The sequence below is a fragment of the Nilaparvata lugens genome, chromosome 7, assembly GCF_014356525.2.
Source record: "Nilaparvata lugens isolate BPH chromosome 7, ASM1435652v1, whole genome shotgun sequence".
Lineage (NCBI taxonomy): Eukaryota > Metazoa > Arthropoda > Insecta > Hemiptera > Delphacidae > Nilaparvata > Nilaparvata lugens.
In genome coordinates, this window is record NC_052510.1 from 46,044,125 (window position 1) to 46,069,738 (window position 25,614).

Sequence of the window (25,614 nt, forward strand, 5' to 3'; positions counted from 1 at the left end):
GGCTCCTGCTATTTATATATTAGATTTAGCAATTTTGTTTTTAAAAATAGATGAATGTATGAGGAGAACCAGGTGAGTCATCCTCATAATACACGATTTAGAGGTTTTGTTTACCCACATCACAGACTAAGCCTGCTGGAGAGTGGCCCGTTTTATATGGGAATGAAAATATTTAATTCAATCCCATCTCACATAAGAGAAATTGATGGCTTGAAGGAGTTCAAGAAAACACTCAGGGAATTCCTTATTGTATTTTGTCCGTACAGGTTAGCAGACTTCCTTGTTGAATATCAATCAATCAATCAATCAAATAATTTTTATTTTGCATCAAAACAAATACAACATATTATAGTACAAGTTCCTTCTCTTGAGTATAATAACATACTGTAATTTAAAACTAAAAAATATATAATAAGAGAAAAGGAAAAAAAACTTATGATTTTCACAGAGCAAAATAAAATTACTACTAACAAAAAAGAACAAAGTCTTTTGCCCGTTAGTAGGAGCTGACAACACTGCTGATTTTTATCAAAATGTACTTTCACACACGCAGACACACACACTCTCACACATGCATATGGGAATCAATTTGAGCTTTACCATACAATTCAATAATAAATAGTCACAACCAACAACTAATTCTTGATTAAACTATTCATTCCATGGTAATATAACAAGGCTTAGATTGCTCAAGTATAGATGACATTATGAAGAGAAAAGCAAAAAATAATAAACACTAGCTTTAAAAATAGCACACAGACTGTCAACAAGGAAAAATAAATTCCTCACTTAGAAGTAAGACAAAATTGTGAAAAAATTGTCATATACTGCGGGATCGTTGCTCCCTTAATGCAGTTCAGTGATTGTGACGAACAAGAGAAGTAAAGTAAAGTAAGTAAAGTAATGCGCACTAGATTTTCACCACAACATTTTCACCCTGCATGTTTTGTCATCAGTGAGACACATCTAATATAAAATAAACAACCAATATCTCAATATCTATAAAGAAGGCACTGGAAAATTACAAATAATTATAATTATACAAAAATAATTCAACCTTAAATAGAGCAGCGAATAAAAAATGAACAACAAAAAAATCGAAGATACGTAAACCTAACCTGGAGAGCTTCTGCTCGTAGCTTTTCACTGTGTTGACAACAATGCATGATGAAATGTTCATCATACATGTCCTATTGTTAGTGGCCAGCCTCAGATTGAATTTCTTGGATCCATAAGTGATGAAATAGCGAAAGAGCCTATTCCGTACTGAAAGTTACCTCCAATTTTTCAATCCCTGAAGTTTTATCGAGTAGTAGGCCTAATTGAAAATTAACATTTTTCATACCTGGGAAGAAGAGGACATTTTATAACTGTGAAGAATACAAAGGGAATAGATTAGACAGATAACAGACAATCAATAAGAATTGCAATTTAAGAGGAGCTCACTTGAAGAGGGTGGGGAGTTGAGCAAAGATGTCAAGCTCTCTTGTTTAAGACTATCCAGGAAAGAGAAACAGAAATTACATTGACTGTTTCTAGGAAGGGGATTCTGAAGTTCTGGGAGAATTCTTTTGTGGTCGAGTTGTGTGTCAAGGTTCAAGAAAGTAGAGCTACTCAGTATCCTCTTCGCACTTCAGAATCAAATATCAGTGAGATGAACAATAGATAGTGCGTACCATATATACGAGTAGATGAAAGATGTTTATTATTGATAGAATATCATAGCGTTGGAATGTTTTCACAAACAGAAAGCATATTGGAAGGAAAGATCTATTGAGGAATTCCAATGAAAATAAGAATGGGAATAGAAAAGGGAAACTTGAATTGATAAGAATCTAATAATTCATTTCAGCGTTCACTCTTCTTACTACGGCTACTGAAAAGAAAACATAGAGGAAGTGTGGATCACACTAGAGAAAGGGTCTTGAAGAGTTGAAAAATGTAGTGTTGCAATGAAATAAAGGATGAATCACACTTTGAATCTTCTTTCTTGAAGAGTTGAAACTAGTTTTGTTGCAATAAAAAAAGCACATTTGATAAATTTTCATTGTATTTCATTCCAGCGCTATTAATCAACTCTCTAGCCTCAGCTGAAAAAAAAACAAGATTCCTCAATTTCACACCAGACTACAACAATTTTCAACTGTGACCAATATTTTTGGAGAAAAACCTGTAAACAGGCCTGCCACATCTCACAACAACATTATGGTAAATCGAACTATGTTCTACTAATGCTCTCTTGTTCAAAGATAACAAAGTACATGTGTTTTCTAAGCTGAATATGTAAATTCCCATTTCAAAGCTAGATATTATCTTTTCGTTTATTGGACGTGTTGAGACTGGACGTGCGCGCGCCTAACCTGTTTTCTCAACCCTTTCACAGTGAGATTCGCTTTATTCTGGCAGCAAACCCTATAAGTAGCATCAATGCTTCTCATTCAACTAATTCTGTCAGTGAATATTACTATCGTAGGGAGATTCATTCAAGATTAAATTTCCTAGGTCACGTGGCTAACACGTGGCTTCCTGATCATCCCTTGTAGATACGGCGGCGACGGAAGTTGGTTATGAATAAAATTAATGTTGATCAAACAGGCATCTTCTTCCCAATTTTTTCTTCTCAATAAAGAAAGCTTGACTATGGTAGATTTTGAAACTTACATAAGTTTGTAAACTTTGATCTTGATAAGAACAATCCAATCAGGATGGAAAAAGCTTTCAATTCTTAATTTTGTCATTGAAGAGGAACGATCCATGGTCTAGTGAAGACCCAGCCCAGAGGTAACCCGGGATATGAAAAAAGTTTTCAACCAGGTTACTCCCGTGTTATCCAATGAGCACGTTAAATTGTCGGTCACGACTGAAGTATGACAGTTGTAAGGCCAATTGAAAGCTTAAATGATATTATATTCAGACGAGTTGGACCTTCTCGCAAGGGACTGCCCACCAATAAAAATCAAAAATTTTTTGTTATCGAATAGCTGAAATTTTAAATCAAATAAACCACGATTAAAACTTCTTGAGAAAGTAGCTCAGAATAATGTAGATCATTTCAAATACAACCACAAAAAAATCTGGTATGGCGCACTCACACAACTTTCCTTGCCGTTATGAAAATTGATCACCTGACGCTAGTGTGAACGCGCATCTCAAGTCGAAGATCTGAGCCAGCTGGTGACCGGTTCCACTAGACATTTTTTGTTTAAATTATATCTGAGACCTGATAATTGGAAATCTAAAATCATACTTTGCATAGATGGGGCGGAGCTCCTGAAATTTATACAGATATGGGACTTGTGGCAGTTGATATAGCTTATCAATGACTATTCTAGGTATAAATTTGATTGGTGAATTTGATGGTTGAAGCCATTTTCGAGAAAATCGCGGAAAACCCTGTTTTTGGCAACATTTTCGCCATTTCAGCCGCCATCTTAAATTGCATTTGATCGAAATTGTTCTTGACGGATCCTTATAGTGTAAGGACCTTAAGTTCCAAATTTCAAGTCATTCTGTTAATTGGGAGATGAGATATCGTGTACACAGACGCACATACACTCATACACACACACACACACACACACACACACACACACACACACACACATACAGACCAATACCCAAAAACCACTTTTTTGGACTCAGGGGACCTTAAAACGTAAAGAAATTCAGAAATTGGGGTACCTTAATTTTTTTCGGAAAGCAATACTTTCCTTACCTATGGTAATAGGGCAAGGAAAGTAATAAACAATAGTAGACTATCGTCTACTATTTATAATAGTTATTTATAATATTTATTTATATTCATAATTGTAGGCTAATACAATATTTCACAAACAGAAAAAACTGATCATTATTACCTCAAAATCACGAGAAAAACCATCCAGCACACAAGATTCCCTTGTAGTCCACTGGAGCGAGTCGTACGTGAACAGGTGAGTGAGCATATAACAGTTTTTTTTTAATTAAGTGCATCGGCTGCATGTAGCTAGCTTCAAAAAGAGGGATGATTGATCCAATCTAGACCCAACTCCAGTTTTTATGAGCAGAATATTATTTGGAAACCATGAGTACTGGTTCACGTAGGCAATCAATTGACCAATTTGAAGTTAACCAGAACGTGGCTACATTGCTATAACACACACTTATAATTTATTGCCATTATAAGTATAAACTACACCAATATATCATGAGAATTAGTGTAATGGAATATCGAGGGTACTTACAAGTTGACTTGTACCTAGAATAGCGACCAATGTAATTTGACTCAACATCAATACATTTTTACGGAAAATACCAGTAATAAAAATATAATTGTTGGATAGAATGTGATCCGGGGCTTAATAGGTGAGTTTGGAGCAAAGAGAGAAATCCAACAGATAATAATATAAATTAGACAAAATTGTGGATTAAAACTAGATTGTAGATTAGAACGGTACCTGAGAGAGAATATAAGGGAGATGAAAATATGAGCTGTATGATGCAGAATAGATGAGCGAGGTGGATTGAGCTTTTGTCGAGAGAATTAAAAGAAAATAAAGTGATGATGGTGAAGAGGAAAAGAGAGGGTAATAGGAGGGAACTTGGTTGAGTGGTGGATGTAGAAGTGAGGGAGGAGTAAGTGAGAGGGATAACGCAATCAATCTGACAATAATGAAACTCCAGTAGAAAAATGAAGCAAAAACAAATTCACTCGGAAAATTATATTTTGTAGCGGGCAACTTCATCCTTTATAATAATGAGCACCAGTGCAGGTCCAGTAATTGAGGAGTAGGCTACTTCTAGAACTCAGGCATCATTTTAAAGAAATTATCCATGTAAGTTGGATGACCGACCGATGGCTATATGATACTCTTGCAGTCATGATAGGATCGGGATACGTAGAAGAAATTGCGCTTGAAAAAAGAGAATTCGTATTAAGGCGTTATTCAATATTGAACGCATAACTTATTAGAATATTCTTCACCATCGCCATAATTAGCACACGTCAAATTCATAAATGTGTTACTTTGAAACTTAAAACAATCACAAACATGGTATAGTAATAAATATCGGGGCACCGAACTTCGCTCGTTATTTATTTATTGACTTTTGATAAACCGAACACAATTCTTTAAAATGATTGGGGAAGTACTAACAGGCACAGCCCCAAACTGTTTCTTTCCCGAATTTCGATTTATACACTATAAATGGTCCAGAAAGTAGGTTATGTTCCATACACTTGAATTCAGGTTAAATTTTCTGTTCAAACATTTGAAAACAAAATAATTATAATTTCGATTATATACAAACCAAATTGAATAACAAAATAACACTCACTAATCACTTTAAATATTGTCAAATAATTATCAGCTTTGAAAATTATGATATACTCCAGTTTAGAAGGATTATCATTTCATGTCAACAAATCAGATTATGTTCATCAAATCGATCAAATATAGACTAACTAGATAAAATTTCTCGCTGATTGATTAAGATTACACAGCTGGAAATAATTCAGTCTCTCTCCCACACAGGCACATGCATCTTCTGTTATCGAGAGACGACGAAATTATCATCTGTTTTCCAAGGATGAATTATCCTTTTAATGTCATTCAGCGAGTTTTCCAAAGAATGAGACCTAGTGCAATCGAATCTTTATATAATAAACCTAATATGTTCCAAATTTCGTGAAAATCGTTAGAGCCGTTTTCGAGATCCGTAAAACATAAATAACCAGATATATAAATACAGAAATTGCTCGCTTAATATAATACGATAATAATAATGATATCGTGTGACCTGGCTGGCTCAGGTCTGGTGTCAGAGTTTTCAGGTCGCAACTGATCAATATCAGGGCTTTTTTAGGCAACCGTGACCGACGACTCAACGTGTCCATCCGAAACACGGGAGTGGCCCGAGATAAATATCTTGCCCGGGCCGGGATTTGAACCCGGGCCTCTGAATCATAAAGCCAGCATCTGATTCACTCGACTACGGCCACTCCATACAAACATGGTAATCTGTAAATTGTGGGAATAAGAATGGAAATTGTAGAAGACACTACAATGAGCATTAAAACGTTATCCGATATTCAACGGATAACTTATTGAAATATCATTTACCTTTGCCTTAGAATTAGCAATGTCCCAGTAACGTCGAATGTGATACTTCCAAACTTTGAACAATCACAAACGTTTGTAACAGACAAAAATCTTCTCATTTATATTCAAGTTTAATGCTTCTCTTGTCTTTAATATGGGTCAAAATGCTGTTTCCGCAACACAGCAAACAAGTGTGGGTGGAGCGTCGAGCCACTTCATTAGCTTATTTAAATACACATTCCTTGCTGAAAGACATTCCTAGACATTTCTGTTGAACTCTACGAAAACAGAATTTCCATGATATCTGAATAAAGGATTATTATTCGCAAGAGAATTATTGATTGGGTGCTTTATTTATGCTGGTTAAAATATTTATAGAATTAGCCAAAGGGACATCAAATTACTATAATCGTAATACCGTATGATGGAAATTTCAATAAAATGCATTATAGAATTCTGATGAACGGAATATATTCATAAAATGTCCACTCAAATACTTGGAGCATCGGAGAATCACAATCAGTGTTCCTCAACAATAACAATGTGACAAAGCATATCCTCAATGATCAACGAAATTTAACAATAAAAGTAGAGTATTTGCAACTTTGATTTCCAACCTTCACAATAATTATTATGTAACCTACCTAGCGATCAGCAGAGGAATCACTAGAAGACTTTCCTTCGAGAACCCTTCAGGAATCCATGGGATTCAAAAAATCCTATCAGAATAGAATAGAATAGAATGACTTCCTTTATTTTTGACCCATCAGATGAGAGCTGAGAATCTAGGCCATTGATTACTTGTCAAGTTTTTTTTTCGTTGATTATCCGTCATTGAGTAAATTGAGTTATTGAATATGGAATATGTCAACAGAGAACAAATCACAACATACAGGGGATTTCTCATCTACCTTTCAAACTACAATTGAAATTATCCTAACATTCTCAAACCATGCCTTCATTCCGAGAATGATCAACTTTTCTGACATTATTCAACAGAAGTACAGAGTATTTCAATAAATATGATTCGAATGAGAATTTTCTAGAGTTCAACAAGATTTGGAATACGAGTGTTACAAGAGTTCGTTCACGGGAGTTTAATGAGTGTTTGATTACGAGAGATGACTAAGTATCAATCTTCAAAGCTTCAAATCTTTATTTGTCCCAAAAACATAATTACAATGACAAAAATGGTTATAAAAGAAAAAATTAAAATACGATATGAAATGAAAAAAGAAAAATACCATTAAATAGGATCATGCATAACTATAATTAAAAACGGGAAGTCCCTGCAAGGTTCGAGGAACAGTGTTCTATGCTAAACAGTACAAGAAAATAATAATGGAATATTATTCAGAAATAGGGGAGAGAAAAAGTGAGGAGGGGAAGAGAAAGAGCAGAGTGTAAAGAATAGTTGAAAATTACATAAAAAACATGATAAGTCTTTATACTATGAAGAAATTACATTGCCAAAATTGCATTGTTCGAGATTATCCATGTATGAATTTCAATTAGCAGTATTCTATTGAATTTACTAGTGATAAAATGGTTAGGAATAACATAAATTCAATAAATTGTATCAAATACAAGAGTATAGCTTGAGATTGAATAAAAGAGATCAACCAGAGTTTAAATACTGGAAGACAACAAGATTTTGAATGGTGAGAGTTCAGTGAGAATATATTATTATGAGAGTTTGGCAAGATTGTGAATATGAGAGTTGCAAGTGTACAACAATAATTAAAACAATTGAGATTCCATTAAGTGGTGTATATATATATTACCCATTGATCAATTTGAATGGATTCAAACTATAAATTTTATTAGTTTTGAACTATTTTTGACGTCACTACTGTTTAATTCTTGAATAATAGTTGATAAAAACTAGTACTCACGTGTGGAGAGCATCGGATTCTTTAAATCCATTTTAAATCTAAAATATATTTTTAAAATATCCAAAAGCGCTCGACACGTGAGTTCTAGTTTTTATTAAGAAACTATTATTCATAAATTAGACTGTAGTGTCGTGAATAATAGTTCAAAACCAATTATTAACTTGCAGTTCGCCATATAATAGTGAAATAGATGAGTATAAATTTGAATATCAGAACATTAATGTTTTTCACTTTCCACACTATTCAACTTGAATGAATCGATGCGTATCTCATACACTTATATTGAACACTGTTCATTTAGAATGAAATTTGGACTATGAATTAGAATTTGAACTCAATTTCTTTCACACCGCTGAACTAGAATGAATGAATGCGGAACTCACCGAGCATTGACAGAGGTGGGATGTCCGATGTCATCAGCTGACGGTTTCCTGCAACACACAAATCAGGCAGAACATTAGATTCGCCGCATGCAACCCCATGCAGATGGGAACCAGGCAACAACGCATCACTAACATATCCAGGTTTCTTTTCTTACAATTGAATGTCGTTAGATGTGGGTAATTTACGAGATGAAATAGTCGTTTGCATGAGGTCAATAGCATGAAATGTTGAGGATGATGTGTGAGAGAGTGCGAGTGTAGTTGTCACACAAGGTTACAACAGAACACATTCGGAATGTCTACGGTACAGATCGAGTACAACTGTAACTTAATGGTATTAGACTACCGGGTAGGAAGGCTTCGAGTGATATGAAGCATTAAGGCTAGCTACACACACATCAATGTTTGTCAATACCTACTATTACTTAGGTAATATTACTAAGTAATAGTAGTAATTTTGTTTGTTCGCACGATATTTTGCCATCCTTATAAATTCTATTGGATTAAACAGATGATGTTTGTCAAGTTCCGTTTAATCTGATAGAATTCATAAGAGCCGCAAAATATCGTACGAACAGAAATCGATGTGTGTGTGCAGGGTTAATACTGTTGAACACGGGCGACATGGTCCAATTTACAGTGAAAATTGTTTTTGCTGATTAATTTGGAAATAGAAAGAATATAATTAACTTCAATATTCATAAGAGCTTTCTGGTTATTAAATAATTTGACTGGAACATACTAATCGAGCTCACAGTTAAGTCACATTGTTCATTAAATTATATGTGAAGGGAAGTCCACGATCCACGCTATAATGGCAGTGAAGAAAGATGGGAGAACAGCATTGCCGACGATTTTCTTCCTTGCCCACTGCCTTCTATGAAGGTTGGCTGATAACCGGTAAATATGATGTGATATGAGGCTAACTGTTCATTTTTCTGTAAGAAAATCAATTATATTTTATTCGTCAAGAAAATATATTTTCCAATAATTGAATAATAAACTTCATAATTAAGATTGAATATTTTGTTAAGTAGTCATATTTTTCTACATTGTTGAAAAACGATCTAGCAAGATGGTGGAGCTAGAAAAGGAAAACAATCTGTTTTGTCTGATGATAGACGAGGATAGCAACATCAATGTTAATCAAATAATGCCATTATAACGTAGACCTCACTAAAGTATAAAGTGTGACTGGATACAACATCAAATTTCATTGTATAATCGTTTCTACACTCAAATTCCAATGAATTTCAAACGAATTCTCATAGTAGTTTCATGAATGGAGAACATTTTCAATGATTAAACATGATACAAACTTATAGGTCCGGTTGAACAACAGCTTGTTGAATTTTAATCGTGATTAAATGTCATGAGAACCAATCAGAAAAGGATTCTTCGTAAAGAAGGCCTTTCTGATTGGCATTTAAGTACGATTGAAGTTTTAAAAACTTTTGTGCAACCGGGCCTATATCTTAAAAATGATCATAGTGAATTTACTCAATAGAAGGATTGGAAGTACAGTACAGTAAGCTACAAAACGACTCTATTATTGTATGATAACACTGAACGGATGAATTTATTATTTTAATTATCATTACTCGATTGAAGGATCGTATAAGCATTATCTGAATGGAGTCCTGGACTAACTACGATGAAAATCTTGAGACAGAATACACTGAATTAGACAGTAGATCAATGTTACATGGATGATAATAACGATAGTGATTGGATACCTAGAGCTATAAAGTGGATCTCATGTCCTGTCTGCTTGTAATATATTGGATCTATAACTTTATCCCCAATCTAAATCAGGAAACGAATGCCTCTCAAAGTTGGATTGGTAAACTTCCCGTTTGATATGGCAGTATACCATGCTGCATCATATTTATGTCATCCACGAGCTGTTTGTAAATTCATAGACTTTAATATTAATTTCTCGCGAATGGGAAACGGCTCTCGCTTCTCAGCGATTCAATGGATCCTTCCACTCCTTCTCCATCCTCTTTTTCGTCTTCTTCGTTTCCTTCCTCGTCTTCGCCTCCTCCTTCTTCTCCTCCATTTCCTTCTACTCCTCCCCCTTCTTCACCATCACCTTCTTAATCTTCTCCATCTCCTTCTTCATCATCCCAATCTCCTTCTTTACCTCCTCCTACTTCTCCTTCTCCTTCTCCTCCATCTCCTTCTTCCCCAACTCCTTCTTCATCTTCTCCTTGGCACTTTTCTCCACTCGCCCCCACTCGAGAAGGGATGATGCTTCCTTGCCATGGCGTGGTTAATATTCGACGGAGCTGGGTGACTTGAATACAAATCACCATGTTGCCTTTCTCTGGAGCTTTCCTTATGGGAAGAACTGTAATAGCGGCAGGTCTGGTAAGGCACAAAGGCTGAGTGACACCTTCTGATAAGAAGCAAACAGGAAAAATTTGGAACTCGGAGACAATCAATCTTTGCAAAATTAGCGCCTCGTTATGTATTTTTTTGCTTCCTTTTCTGTATTTTCCTCTACTTCCTTTTCATACTTTGTATCTCCGTAGATTCTATTTTGTTATCTTATTTATGCGTTCCATAAAGTTCCTGAACTATATTTTTGGAAAAATATGATGCATCCATCTTCTTTTTCATTCTATTTGAATTTTTCTTCATTCTCCCTCTCACAATTACACAAAAAATTATTTATTGAGGTCAAAGTCCATTGAATAGGGAACCATAGTGATAGTGTTTCAAGTGAACTACAAAACGATTACATTGGAAAGTAAGCAAAACAAAAATAGCTATTCTCAATAATATACTACTGAGTCATTAAAAATATTTGTTGAGTCTGATAATAGATGTGAAGGTGGAAAAAATTGAAACTGTAACATGGAAGTAACATTTCAAATTTATAAATGAATAGGTACTGTACTGAGTACCTGTCAACTCAAAATCTTCAAAATTCAGTATTTATCTCCATAAGTGTTTTGTTTGAATTCATGCTTGGTCACATTTATTTCTCTATATAAAAGAGTTTGTAGTAATTATGTTCATGCATTCACTTATACTTTACTTCATCTTGTCTACTTGATTGTAATTTTATGGCAAATGAATATTAAATTTAAACTTAAAGAGTGTTTACAAATTTTCATTTTTTATTCTAGATCGATAATAGTGTAATACCGCGACATCAAAGAGTTTAATATGAAGAACCTGCCGAGCCTTTGTGGGAAAAAAGTGGAACGGTAGCTAACGCCTCAAGGTTGATACACACACTTGTAGGACAAGGGCAGTAACATACACCCTGCGGCCGCAATATAACATTATACAGCCGCTGAAGAAGGTGCTTCATCCACCCCAACATAATTACCTGGTGTTTTTTATTTGGAGTATGGGTTTTTTATTTCATTTTCATGTGGGAGTCGAGAAAATCGGTCTTTCAGCGATACCCCTTCCCGCCATGATACCCTCTCAATAGAGGTGTATTTTTTATTGCCCAAAGGATATTGGAAGCATATCTAATCATTATCAATTACCTATATCATCCGTGGACTACCTGCTCGTTAGAAAAAACTAATGGCAACCTTGAGCCCTGAAGCCAATATTTAAAAGTAGGATGTTGATAATTACCGCCGAAAATATAAATCACTGTGGTAAAATAGAGAACATCGGTTTTGTTTACAGAAAGTGGATCAATTTTGTGTGATATTGGCTGTGTTATGTTTCCAACGGGGTAATGATATTTTCTACAGGGTTTTTCATATTCTGAGTAGAAATTTTCGCTCAAATGATCAATACTCAACATCTAATCAAATCTATTATTTTAAAATAAATATTAATAGAATATCATTCGAATCTATAGTAATATCGAGTATTATTAATCTCTGCATGAATTACTGTTGCCAATTAATTGTTACAGTTATTCACTTAAACAATATTGGTGAACTCAGCTATTTCCATGCAAATGTTTCATAATCCTATTATATTAAGCGAGTAATTTCTGTATTTTTATATCTGGTTATTCATATCCTTTTATATTAAGCGAGCAATTTCTGTATTTTTATATCTGGTTATTTATGTTCAACGGATCTCGAAAACGGCTCTAACGATTTTCACGATATTCGGAACATAGTGAGTTTATGATAAAAAATTGGATTGCACTAGGTCTCATCCTTGGGAAAACTCGCTGAACGACATTCAAGATTCATCCTTGGCTGGAACAGCTGTGGATAGTAAAAAAGTGAGTGAGCGAGTGAGTATGTGAAAAATCAAAATATCGCAAAAATATATCGAAATTCATAAGATGACATATAAACACGATCATTTTAGAGAATTGTGTTCTGTTTATCAATAAATAAAAATAACGAGCGAAGCTCGGTGCCTTGATATTTATATTGATTACAGCTTCGAGAATCTATTAGATTTATTGCAAGATCCAACGATCAATGAAATTTGAACATTTTTTCAGTTAACTTTATTATCTCTGTTCCCTCTAGAAGTTGACACAAGTATTATTTTAAAATACTGAGCTGAAACCATCGGACTCAGGAAAGGTCTATGATTCTGATTACTTGCATTGTTAAATTGCAATTTCCTGATGGAAGTTCCCAATAATCTTCTGTTGTAATATTGATAGGTTATCAATGCATCAGAGATCGAACCGTTCATTATTATGAGGTAATTACGAGGTAAGAACATTACTGACCTGATAATATTCTTGTTGATGAACAATAATGATGATCTTTCATCAGTCTCCACAAAATAATGCTGAGAAGCAGAAATTCCAGACATGATAATGTGAGAGTCCTCTATACGATGACGTCATAACCTATTCACTTTTTCCACTGTATTGAAAGAACTGGAGCACTTCAAACATCGGTACCTTTCAACAATTCAACAAATCACAGGCTGTTTTAATATGAACATGATGTCCATAATTATTGTGATTTTACACTGGCACCATTCTAACAATTAAACAAATCACAGACTCAATAAAAATATAGACATGAAAAGTCTTATGTCCATAATTATCGTCATTATATTGAGAAATAGAATTTTTTCAAAAGATGTTTCACTATATAATAACATTCACTGGCTAAACATAATAATCCACTGAAAACGCTACTGGAGCCATATACTCCCATCTCTCAGTAAGCTGGATAACATGTGAGCCATAGAGTGAGTATGATACAACCTAGAAGAACAGTTCATCCAACAGATAGAGCAAAAGAATAACATCTCAGCCCGACAACCGTATTGCCCTCCGCGTTTTTTATCAAAATCCCCTCCCCTCCTTACCCATAATCGTCATCTCTCTCCAATACTGGTTCTCTCTCGCGTCCTCCTTCACTATAATTTCTCCCCGACAACAAACTACCTATACGACTTTGACCAAAGGCTGACTACTATCAGCTGTGATCTCCCGACTCCTTGCAAAGTCCGTAGGCTTTTTCGAGGAAGCGAGATTTCCCGACACTTTGACGTTTATCGTTTGATCAGTTTTTTAAGCAAGCGAAAAGAGCGGAACGGCATTTCGGAATAGGAACAAAAATGTCTAATACTTCAGACAGTCTTAGAGCATAGTACAGTTCTAGGTTCTAAATTTCGAGAACACAAACCAGGATTGCAATTGGAGCACTTCTCGTACTATCTAACGAACTATTGGTCATATTAGTGTCTTCAATATGTTATTAATCTTCTGTCTTTTCCCAAGTTTTCATCCTGTGTGATGAATTCTAAAATAATGTTATGAATAAATGAATAGAAAAACTTAAGTAATTGCATGCAATGAATTCATCAGCTGACTAAATAATAAATCGAAACAGTTTTTTTTTCTCATGCACTCTAATTTTATTTTTATATCCTGAAAAAGGACGAAGGAGTAAGTCAATTTTTAAGGAGTGTTGCAATATTTCTAGAGTTTTTTAATTTATTGTGATACATTCTGTGATTCATTTAGAGTATAATATCAACCTTCAAAATTTTCAAATCATTATTCCTGGACCGAAAATCAAGTGACGAAGCAGTGTGTGATTACATAACCTTCAACTTTTGGACAAAATTAACATTTTATCAAAATTTTTGGAAAGAAATAGAACAGGCTCAGCGTAGACTTTCCCCCAATGTCATAATTGTATTATGATTATAGTGTTTTATACAATAAATGAATGAATGAATGAATTTTGTAGTCCAACGAACTTGACCTGTAAAAAGGTTCGAAGAAAATGTTTTCAAAATTTGATGCTGATTGATCAATCTTTCTAAAGTTATTGTGGAACATACAAACAGACGGACAACGACTTTGGCTTTGAATGAGCCAGAAGTGAGAACTCACTGACGATCGTTCAATAAAATGATTTGTTCTGATAACCAATTTTCTGGTCTGTGTGGTCTGGATCCAATTTGAACAAATATTACAAACTATTGGTTTGTTGACGATCGTACAAACAAAATTGGTTTATTGACGATCGTTCAATAAAATGATTTTTCCCGATAACCAATTTGTTGGTATGTGTGGTCTGGATCCAATTTGAACAAATATTTTCCAACTTTGATGCATTTGAATAAAGGCAGTCACCAGTCATTCTATTTAAATTGAGCTTCTCTTTGATGAGGATAACTACCACCCTCTCATTATTCTTTCAAAGATGTGAACGATATAACTTACAGCTTGTGAATGTTTAGCTGGTCAGTTCTGTATTCCTATTGACATTCATAGCCACCAATAAGAACCAATATAATCTATGAGCATTAACTCAGAGTCTTTTTTTCATGGATACTTTTGAATATAAACGTGAGTACCCTTTTAAAAATCTTAAAAAGGGCACTCAGATTTATATTTTTATTTAAATTAATTCAGAGTTATGCTTAAATCAATGCTTAGAATGTTTAATGTGTGTTCTAGGAATATTGCAAGAAACGTTAGTAAAGCACCTGTTTTATCCCTCTAGCATATCATTATTATGCTAGTTGAGACCATCCAAGCGAGAGTAAGAATAGACGCTTGTCAATCTAGACGAGATGGAATTGGCTAAATTGGCGCTTCCTGGTGCAAGCACGCGGGACGTGGACGTCTCTAGCTTCAGCCTAGATCTCAATTTATTCGCCCTCCAGCCTCACACTGCTTACGCGACGTCTTCGAAACTCTCTGCTATGCTACAGCTACATTTGGTCAAATTCTTCTGTAGTGAGTTTCGCACTTCTGCATTTTAAGCGTTGAGCATCGACAATCTCAAGGAGACCGGTCTAACACATAAATAATGGAGAATAATTTGGATCATGATTTCGCAGGAATAATTTTTCATGACACATCAACAAAAATTACAAGACAGATAATATTTATGCTGATTTAATTATTTGACGTTAATGATTGTTCTCCGGTGGGACTGGGTTTGAAGATAAGTAAGCATTAAATTATGTTACTAGGTAGTTCAATTTGGTGGCGTGATAAATTTTTCAAAGTGACCGTGAATGAGAAATATGAAGAATATCTACTATCCAGCTTTAAATTTTTCACGTGAAAAAATATTTGAAAGCTCAACTCAAGTAGTTGTCACTATTTTGAAATAGATTTCATAGCATTAGGCTGTGTCGCATAAACTATTTTCAGTCAACTATTATGCATTCTTGGCATTGTGTATTGTGTCAGGATTGTACTGACTGAAATGAAGGATAAGTGTATTTGGAGCATCTACATCCATGTAGCATCTAGGTCTTTATGCAGTCATGTTCTTCTTTTGTTAGAGTAATGGGAAACTCGCTAAGAAATATAAAATTTGTTGAAATTAAAATAACATCAAGGTACTCTATATATTTAATTGGGGAATGGGGATAACCCAATCATTTATTTCTGAAAAATGTATCAAACTACGATTTGTAGTAGATTCCAAACCAATAAGAGATACGTTGAAAGCAGATGATTCAGTGAGTGAATTCAAAAGAATAAGAACGAACTTATAGATTTTTCGCAATAACGAGTATGAATGGTAGAGTTACATTGTATAAAATACCAATGAGCAAATGAGAAGGCAAATAAATTATCTTGCTAAAATATTATAACAAATATTTATCTCTATACTTATAAAAGGCTAAGCCCCGACAGACTGAAATCACACCACAGCCTAAACTACTGAGCCTAAAAACTTGAAATTTTGCACGATTGTTTATGGTAGCCTGAAAACAGCCACTAAGAAAGGACTTTCAGAAATTTGCCCCCCTGAGGGAGCTGGGGCCCCCCCAAAATTTTGTACTTTTTAACCACTCATTGCACAGCAAAGTCATGGGGAACTTTTTTGTTCAGCTACGAAAAAAAATTAGATCTATGCAGAAAAATTCCGATCAGGAGCACAGGGGGGTCCAGGAGAGGGCATTTTTCGAAAATTTTGATGTAAAATCACACTACAGCGCAAACTAATTGTCCTACAGACTTGAAACTTTGCACAAATATTCTTCAAACATGCTAGACGCGCACTAAGAACGGGTTTTGAGATATTTTGCCTCTAAGGGTTTCAAAGGATGAAAAAGGATCATATTCAGTAAGGTTATGAACATGGTAAGGTGAATGCCATATGGAACTGAGATAATTGACACATGATATTCTAACATATGTTATAATCATTGGAAAGCTTGAAATAATTTCATCAATCAGCTGATCGAATTTAATTTTCCATAGATTGAAAGCGCTAGCTTGCCACGTGTTTGTTCCATTTTGTATGAGTCTCATACATTCCGATTAGAACAGAGCACAGAGATTTTCTTTGGTTAGGAGTTTGTTGATAATTCTTTTTTTCAAATTTCAAATTTTATTGCAAACAAAAATCACATTGAAAAATTTCTTAATAGACAACAAGATTTTAAAAAACAAGATGTCAAACATAAACCTATATTCATTTGTAGCATGGCCAGAAAAAGACAAACTTGAGTACTAGCCGTGAGTTCATTCAATATAACTCATATTTTTGTGTTAATATTTTGTGAACAAGAACTACGAGTTGATGAGAGATGTGAGTAATATCTTTTATTTGATCTAAATGGTTATTCATATTGTAGTAGTCGGGGTCACTTCAATCAAAGTTTTTTATTTTGTAGCTAATAAATGTCATACATATTGATTGTCCATAATGTAAGTGATTAAACTGATCAAAATTAATGGCTTACTGGTCCTTCACAGAACTTATAGTATTCCTGGTGATTGAGCCTGTCTTTTTTCAGTGTTGACTATTAAAAATAAAGCTTTATTTACAACTAGCTTACCTGGCAAACTTCGTACCGACAAAAGTCAATGGACACTTCACTTTATTTGGTGAATCATGAAATTTATCTGACAATGAATATTTTCATTCACATCTAAATACGGAATTCCTATGTGCTTAGTCATGCAGCATTCATTATTCCCAAAACATATTCTTCTCAATCAATTGGTAGTAATATCTAACAGTAAAGTGTTGAATTAAAAATAAATAGATAGGATAAATAAGTGTTTCAAAGATGAGTTCAATGTTTTCATAGTTGTTGATTGTCAATAGATGGTCCAGGAAATATGTGATGTACGATGAATCATCACCAGGAATTACATATTCTTTCTATCTTCCATTTTAGGATTCTCAGGATGAAAATAAGCTAAGCTAAATTCAAAAAAATTGTGAATTATTCTGACATTCTTCAGTAATAATAAATGCAATATGAACAACTCTCTTCCATGAGGTGAATAATTGTTTCTAACATTTTCCGGTTACTCAATGATAGGGGAGTGATAATTATTTGTATAGGTCTTCTGAGGAACCATTATCTACAGCTGGTACCAATCAACTACACTTCAACTCCAAACTACCGTTGTAATACCAGTAGCCTACACAATTTATCATAGGGTGACGTGTTTATTACAGCTGGTAACTTTAGATGCTAAATCATATTATCTCAATATGATCTTGAATCATGATCATCTTTCCGTTCTTTGGTAGCCGCTAGGCCGACAATTTCGAAAACATAGGCCTGTAAAGTGGATTAATAAATAATCATTATTAGCCACCCTATCAAAATTTCTGGTCAGAAACCATCCCCAATATTCACACAACATATTCCCAAAGTTTCATGCCGTTATGTTAAGTATTTTTCAAATCATAGGAAACAAACACACAAACAGACATTCATTTTTTATGTATATAGAAGATAGAAGATTTCATTCGGCTCAAACTAAAGCCTCTCTAAATGGAGGTAGAATGATAAGGTTGACAACTTTCAGTTCTGTTGTTTTAACATTTTTTTTTAAATCACTTTCAAAAAGTTCATGTAGTACCTACTATTGTGTTTGAGACACTTCTGGCGATATCATAGTTTCACAACTATTCTGTTCCACACTCCTATCTCTTGCAGTTGTTAACCATATCTATAATAAAATAAAGAGTTGGCTTATACACGTATGTGATAGGAAAATTATGTTTGACGCATCACCACGTCTGAACTACTGAACTAATTAACTTGAGATTTTGCTTATATGCTAGATTCTTAATTAACCAAGGATGGTTTTAGGCCTATTTTAAGTTCTTTAAAATTTCATTACGTCAAGTTTTCAGATTATCAAGTTTGAAAATAGATCCTTGCGAAGCAAGGGTTCCTGCTAGTCTTGTATATTATAGATACAATATTCCAAATGTACAATATTTCATATTATTCCATATGGTGGAAGCTTGAGTATAATATTATTTTTGTCATACTAAAGCTGCGTTTACACCAGAGTTATTAATAAATGTTTATTTATCCGTCCTTATAGATTCTATTAGATTGAACATAACTTATCATACACATGATGTGCATATGTGTCTGTCAAGCTCCGTTTATTCTAATAGAATTTATAAGAACGGAAAAATAAACATTTTGTTAATAACTTTGGTGTAAACGCAGCTTTACAATCTATAATTTTAAACGTCATTCATTTTACTTCAAATTTCCCTGAATTCATATAGTTTTTCCTCAACAAACGCAGTTGCTTTTCAAACTCGCGATAAAAATCCTGTTCACCATTCAGTGATCAGCAATCACCATTCAGAATATATTTATGGAACGGTACCGTGTAACGATGTTGAAACGTCTAGAGAACTTGCTTGGGCCTAAATAGATTTTTAAAAGTACATCATTGATCATTGGAAGAGAGAGAGACATGATTGTCAGCACCCAATGTTACGCAAGGTGTTGAAGGGGAAGAGATTAGCGGTGATCAACACACCAACTGACAAAGACATTTTTCAATGAGTCGGTAGGAGAAAGATAGTTAAGAGTCGGTTAGAAGGAGACAAGAGTCTCAAGCCTTCTCACCACGGAATAAGCATACCAGTAGTGCTTCTCTACTCTGTGCTTCTCACCCTCGACTGAACCCACATTCGCTTACACTTGGATAAACTAATCCTTAGATCTAATCCGATATAGTCACTTAGCCAGGTGAACATAGTGAGCATCCATAATAAAGAAGTTCAAAAAATCTCGGACACAAATTGATTAACACCCTTCAATAAGAAGGGCAAAGATTGAACTGGGTGACTGACTATTTACATCGCTAATCTCTGATCGGGAATACAAGGAGCTATTAACCTTGATCACTCAGGCCTAACATTTTGTGGTGGAGTAACTTGAAAAAGAGCTACTTGTGAAAAAGGCTGAGGGTGAGTATGAAGCTTACATTGCTTGTATCTCAGTAGGCCTACTAAACAATTTTCTTGTTGAAGCCTTAAAGCACATGAGAATTGGGACACTTGATTTATTTCAGGTCTTCGATGAGAATCATATGATATCATTAATCAAATTCATATTCAAATTTGTTAAAAAAACACACAAAATGAGATCAAAATATAAACAAAGTACAAATAACACACAAATCAAGTTGGATAGCTCAAATTTTCATATTTGTAAAGCTTTTTATGAAAAATGATAATCAAAATGTGAAAACAAAGTCCATACATCACCTGTACTTAGTACTGATAATGTGAACTTACATTCATTGCATTTACTCAATGAACCTAGAATAACTGTATTCTAGGTACCTTGCATTCACTCTATTAATTTTGGACAACACATTTTTGGAAGCTCGTGTTTTGGGCGACATTCAAAATTCTAAAGGCGAGTGAATTCAAGAGCATTTCTAAAGCTTGATCATTGATTATTATGCAATATTGGAGCACAGTGCCATAAATTTGAATGAATCAGTACATTGAAGAATCTTCGCCTTTTTATTGACAAATATATTTTTAATGAATACATTGTTTTTGTCAAGATGTTTCTCAAGCTCCTAAATCAGAGCATCAGAAGTGAACATTCTTGAAAGCCAAAGCCCATTTGTAGCAAAAACATATTAGAAAGAGATTCCTTCTATCCTAGCCTAACTAGATGAGCCATGAATGGGATTTCAAACTGCAACTGTGATCTAGTTCAAGCTGCTAATAGATTTATGACGAGCAATGATCAAGCACGCAATGGATCCATCATATAACCATCAGAACAGAATACAACTAAAATGTTCATTGAACTTCGAGAACAGTTAGGTGTTTGATAATGGAAGGTACTAAGTACATGGTAATGCTAATCTTAGTATTTTCACGAGTAGTACGTACTTGAGCGGAGTACAACAGAGGAGGTAGGAAAAAAATTATGATTAATGATAAAAAGACGAAGGGACTGTAAGTTGATGAAATTCACGACAGCTTCTTACTACAACTATTCAACTACTTACAGTACTTGATACTTGTCGTGAAACTTGAGTATTGAATCCAATATGCAAGCAATATGGTGAGCTTTCTAGGTTAGGAATTAATGGTGGGCTCTGAACAGCTGGAAAGTGACTACAAGTGAAAGATCCGATTGTTCAGCCCTTATCGGATCGGTTGAATTCGAAGGTGTAGTTCGCAAGTACTACCACTCTCCTTACAATATTACTAGGAGGATATTTATAACCTATTATACAATCCCAAAGTCATATCGGCACTGTTCAAGAAGGATCAATGAGTTATTCATAACCTAAAAGGATTAGGAATGACAGGATGTGCTCACATACCCACTCGTTGTTTAAGGAGGTCAAGAATCATCCCAAATCCCGTAGAAACGAAACTAATTTTGTAAAAATTTCAGCCAAAATAACGGATATCTATTGCAGGAAGAAACACACTCCAAAAATTAATGTTTTCAAAAGACGAGCTTCCAAAAATGTGTTGTCCAAAATGAATAGAGTAGACGCGATGAGTTGATTCGTCTCTTTACATAAATAATAGCAAATCGGATTGCCAACTGAAATAAACATATCATTCCCATCCAATCTGCATCAGAATGCCTAATATTTGAAGTTCATAAATTGGATTTAGCTTATAATCCTGATGTGTTGAATAACACCGTTTATGCAAATCTGCCGTCTATTACGTCGTTTCATCTCAAGTTTATTACTGTAAACGTTCTAAATGTGAAGAGAGGATTTAATCTTCAAACTTCTCAAACACTTTATTCGACATCAATAATTTGATCAAAATCCATTTTGTTTAGGATATTTTGACTTTTTGAAAAGGTACCGTTCAGTAACGGAAACCGCATACGGAAGTTCTATCTAGAAGTGGTTTGAAATTTGAATAGTTTGCTTATTTCCTAATTCCCTAGAGGCCCGGATTTGCGAGGAATTGATAGTGATATTGAGGATAATAAACCAGTAAACAAGATGTTTTATTGAATCTGGGGAAAGTTTTATAAAATCGATGAGAGAGTGAGAAGGGAAATGTTTATTGTTGGAAATATTTACCATATACAAAGAATTTATTCGACTTTGAAGGAAAACAAGTCGAGAAAAGATTCTTGTGGAACGACAGATTGAAGAATAATGATTGGTTGAATAAAACAAAGAGTACAATGGCTATTATCACCAAATTATTCCATTCCTCGAATTCCAATTGAATGAACCTCTGATATTTTTTCCAGCAGTGACATCAAACAGGTTCCGCAGGCTCCGCTCATATGATTACATCTAATCAGTCATCCTACTATACAATCACACCGATTATTGCATGAAATGAGATCAAGCCGTGTTGTCATCAGAAATCGGCCCATAACAAAACAATAGACAGCTTCAGGCTAATCACAGAGCTCGCATACAACTCATTTGAATTTGACTATCTGGTCGTTCTTATTTTGTCCAGTGGAGATGAGATGGCTCTCTTCTAATGTTTATATCCTTTTTTTGTATTCAGTCAAAAGTAGATAAGCTGTTTCTAAGTTTCAGGTCCGGAATCACTTGATGTAGGATATGGTCCTTCTTTTGAGATCCCCCTCTCACCGACCGATCAAGTTCTTTTAGCTTTTTGTAAAAAAACTATCATCGGAGTTTGACAAGTATATGCTGCCTTTGACACAACAAATGTTCGTCAGGGAAAAATAGTTATTTCTTCTTAGATCCTGTTAGTTTTCCCCTTATTTACATCTGGTGAATCTTTCAAACTGAATAATATGTTAATCTATTATCCTGAATGCGACAGTTTCGCAGAAATAGAGCTACAAAATTGCTCTTATAGAAATGAAGAGATGAATCAAAAATATCATTCCACAAGCGAAATAAGATTAATTGATGAGATCGAAGGAATAATTCATTCATACAATATCTGTGGTTAATGACTACTTCAGCCAAATGCAATCCGCCAAGTATAATTGCCCCCATACACGTACCGGCCAGCCTGTCAGTTTTGACTGGACAGTCCGCCTGTGACAGGCGGCCGTAGCGTATGTATGGTCCGGCTGGGCTGTCAGTTAAGACTGAACAAGCGGTCGGTGATCGAATGAAAACTCATCATTTCAACCGGCTTGCCGGATGCTGTTTCAGTCAAAACTGAACGTGTATGTGGAGCGGTGTCAGGCTACAGGCAAAACTTCATTTGTATTTTCGAGTTGTTGCTATTAGTGTCGACCAATGACAGAAGAAGTAGGTAAGTATTTTCGTCCATTCTTAAGTAATTGTGCCAGTCTCTTGGAGTCACCTTCAACTCATTTAAAAAATCACGTGAGAATATGTGTCCCTCTTCATCAACCACCTTTTCGACCAACACTCACGTTTTTTTTCGCCGTTTATTGGTAACTGATGCTATTCTAAAACGGCGTAATCATCATCATCACTAGACATTTTAAACTATAAATAATCTTCAGAAAATGAACAACTACACAAAACTAAGAAAATCTAACCAAAAATCTTCAACTCAACTACTAAAAACATTCAACGCACGAAGAAATCAATGTGTTTTGAAGCGCTTGCCGGACAGAATTGGACTAAACGTGTATGGGGTAGTCAGTCCAACAGGTCGCCGGTCACAGGCTGACTGTTCAGGAAAAACTGACAGGCTAGCCGGTACGTGTATGGGGGGATTAAGTTCACTCGACCTCTTTGGTTGAATTAAATATTAGAAACGTATTAAACGATAGGAGACATTATGTAAAATTTTTCAATCTCTCATGGTTGTTCACATTTTTCACTATCACCATAGAGAGTCTCTCACTTATATATTGATTCATTGAATCAATTCCAGAGTTTCAAGAAGAATGTAATTCCTCAACCTACTAATTTCTAAAAGTTGTCTTGATGCTTCTCAACTCAATAAATACAAAACTATGCTCAATGGTTTGCAGTTAGTACTTGAAAGTAATCAGATGCCAGACATCCCAAGGGTTGTTAGATGAAAACATGGTGACATGATGGACCCAATTTGTCACGCTTGAGATGCCTGCTCTGAGGATCCATCTCTGTGAAAGGGGTCTGATGATGTCTATGAATAATAATTATTATCCTCCTTCATTGCTTGCCCGATCAAAGTTTAAGGGATGCTTCCTTGTTTATTTAGTTTATTCCAAACTATGGCTAGTATTCATCTAATGCTAAATCAATAGACTACATAAAATAGAATTTTCAATATAAAAAAACTCTAATTCTATGTCAATGAATGAAGTTTGTAAATAGTAATTATAACACGCGACAAGCGTATAACTTATAAAACATTTATCTTTATAACCTGACGATGGTGTGATCACCGAAACTAGTAGTTACGTTACAATTTGTATTCTTGTTTTTTAATATTTTATTAATTTTAAAGGGTACTATAATTCTATTTCATAAATACAAGAAAGTAGCCCTGAATTCATACATTTTAACTTATAAATTATACCCCAACATATATCATCTATAGTGGTGTTTTATTAAATGCATAAACTTTTATTCAATGCATAAAACTTCTTTGTTTTATTTGTATTAAATGATATAGTATTCAAATTTGTATCGTGATTGTTTTTGATGAATAAACTTTCATTTTATGCACTCATGATTTTCATGAATTTGAACTTTCACAAATTGATCAATTAGAATATTATGATGGGTTTATTAGTTTTTCATAATTTGAATGACTAATACCGTTGACAATAAATACAATTATTTGTATTATTTTACTAATGTATTGCTTCTGAAGAACTCAAAGGTCGTTGCAATAAAATGATCTTTCTTTCGATCTGAATTTCAGTTGTTATAAGATTTATATCACTCTCGTGTGCAATAGTGCTGAACACCTTCACCCTCACTTTCCCCTCGTAATTTCCAAATAAGTTGGCACCCTCAAGAAAGTAGAAAATATGCGCCAAAACCCAGTATATGGGAATTGATTTAGACATTCTCTCAATTTCGCTGCATTAATAGACCGTGAAAGTCATAAACCCATGCGCTAATAACTATCTGCCAGTTTATTGCAGATTTCCAAGTTTACGCTATTTCTTGGGTGATAATTTAGCCGACTACACTACCCCAACTGGCTTAGCGGGATCCATAATGTTGGCTAGAAACTCATGAGGATAAAACACACCGAAGTTACGAGATGAGTTGCAAGAGGTTCAAAATCGAATAAAGATTAGTCTTGTGCATGCTTTTAGTACACGCGTTTCGTTGGGCAGCTGTATAGCAAAAATGAAGAATGCGTATACAATAATTCACAGCCTGTTAAAACTGTTTTCACTTGTTGGGAAGTATGCGTGTTTTGTATGGGTGAATTTGCATGTGTGAAGGTTCAAAAAAGAGTAGCCAGCACTGTCCAAGAGTGTCTATCGGAACAGGAATGAAATAAGAATACCTAGGCCTATGTCCGGCCAATATAAAATTGTCGTTGCATGACTCGAGGTGCCCCAGGGGGGATTCCTCGGGACCCGGGTGCCCCGCAGAGACATACACACACTCTCACAAACACACATACACCAGCGAATCATCATTGTGTGCAGACGGAAGCGTACATAATAAAA

At 34.7% G+C, this 25,614-nt stretch overlaps 1 protein-coding gene across 2 annotated transcripts in view; it reads right to left on the reverse strand.

The window, feature by feature from the left end:
• The window catches only part of LOC111056776 (protein trachealess), a 293,770-nt gene that overhangs the window by 158,249 nt on the left and 109,907 nt on the right, over nucleotides 1–25,614 (reverse strand). For both annotated transcript variants that reach the window (XM_039432905.1, XM_039432904.1), the window contains exon 3: nucleotides 8,359–8,406. In XM_039432905.1, the coding sequence (XP_039288839.1) occupies nucleotides 8,359–8,406 (48 nt within the window). The remainder of the gene's footprint in view (nucleotides 1–8,358; nucleotides 8,407–25,614) is intronic.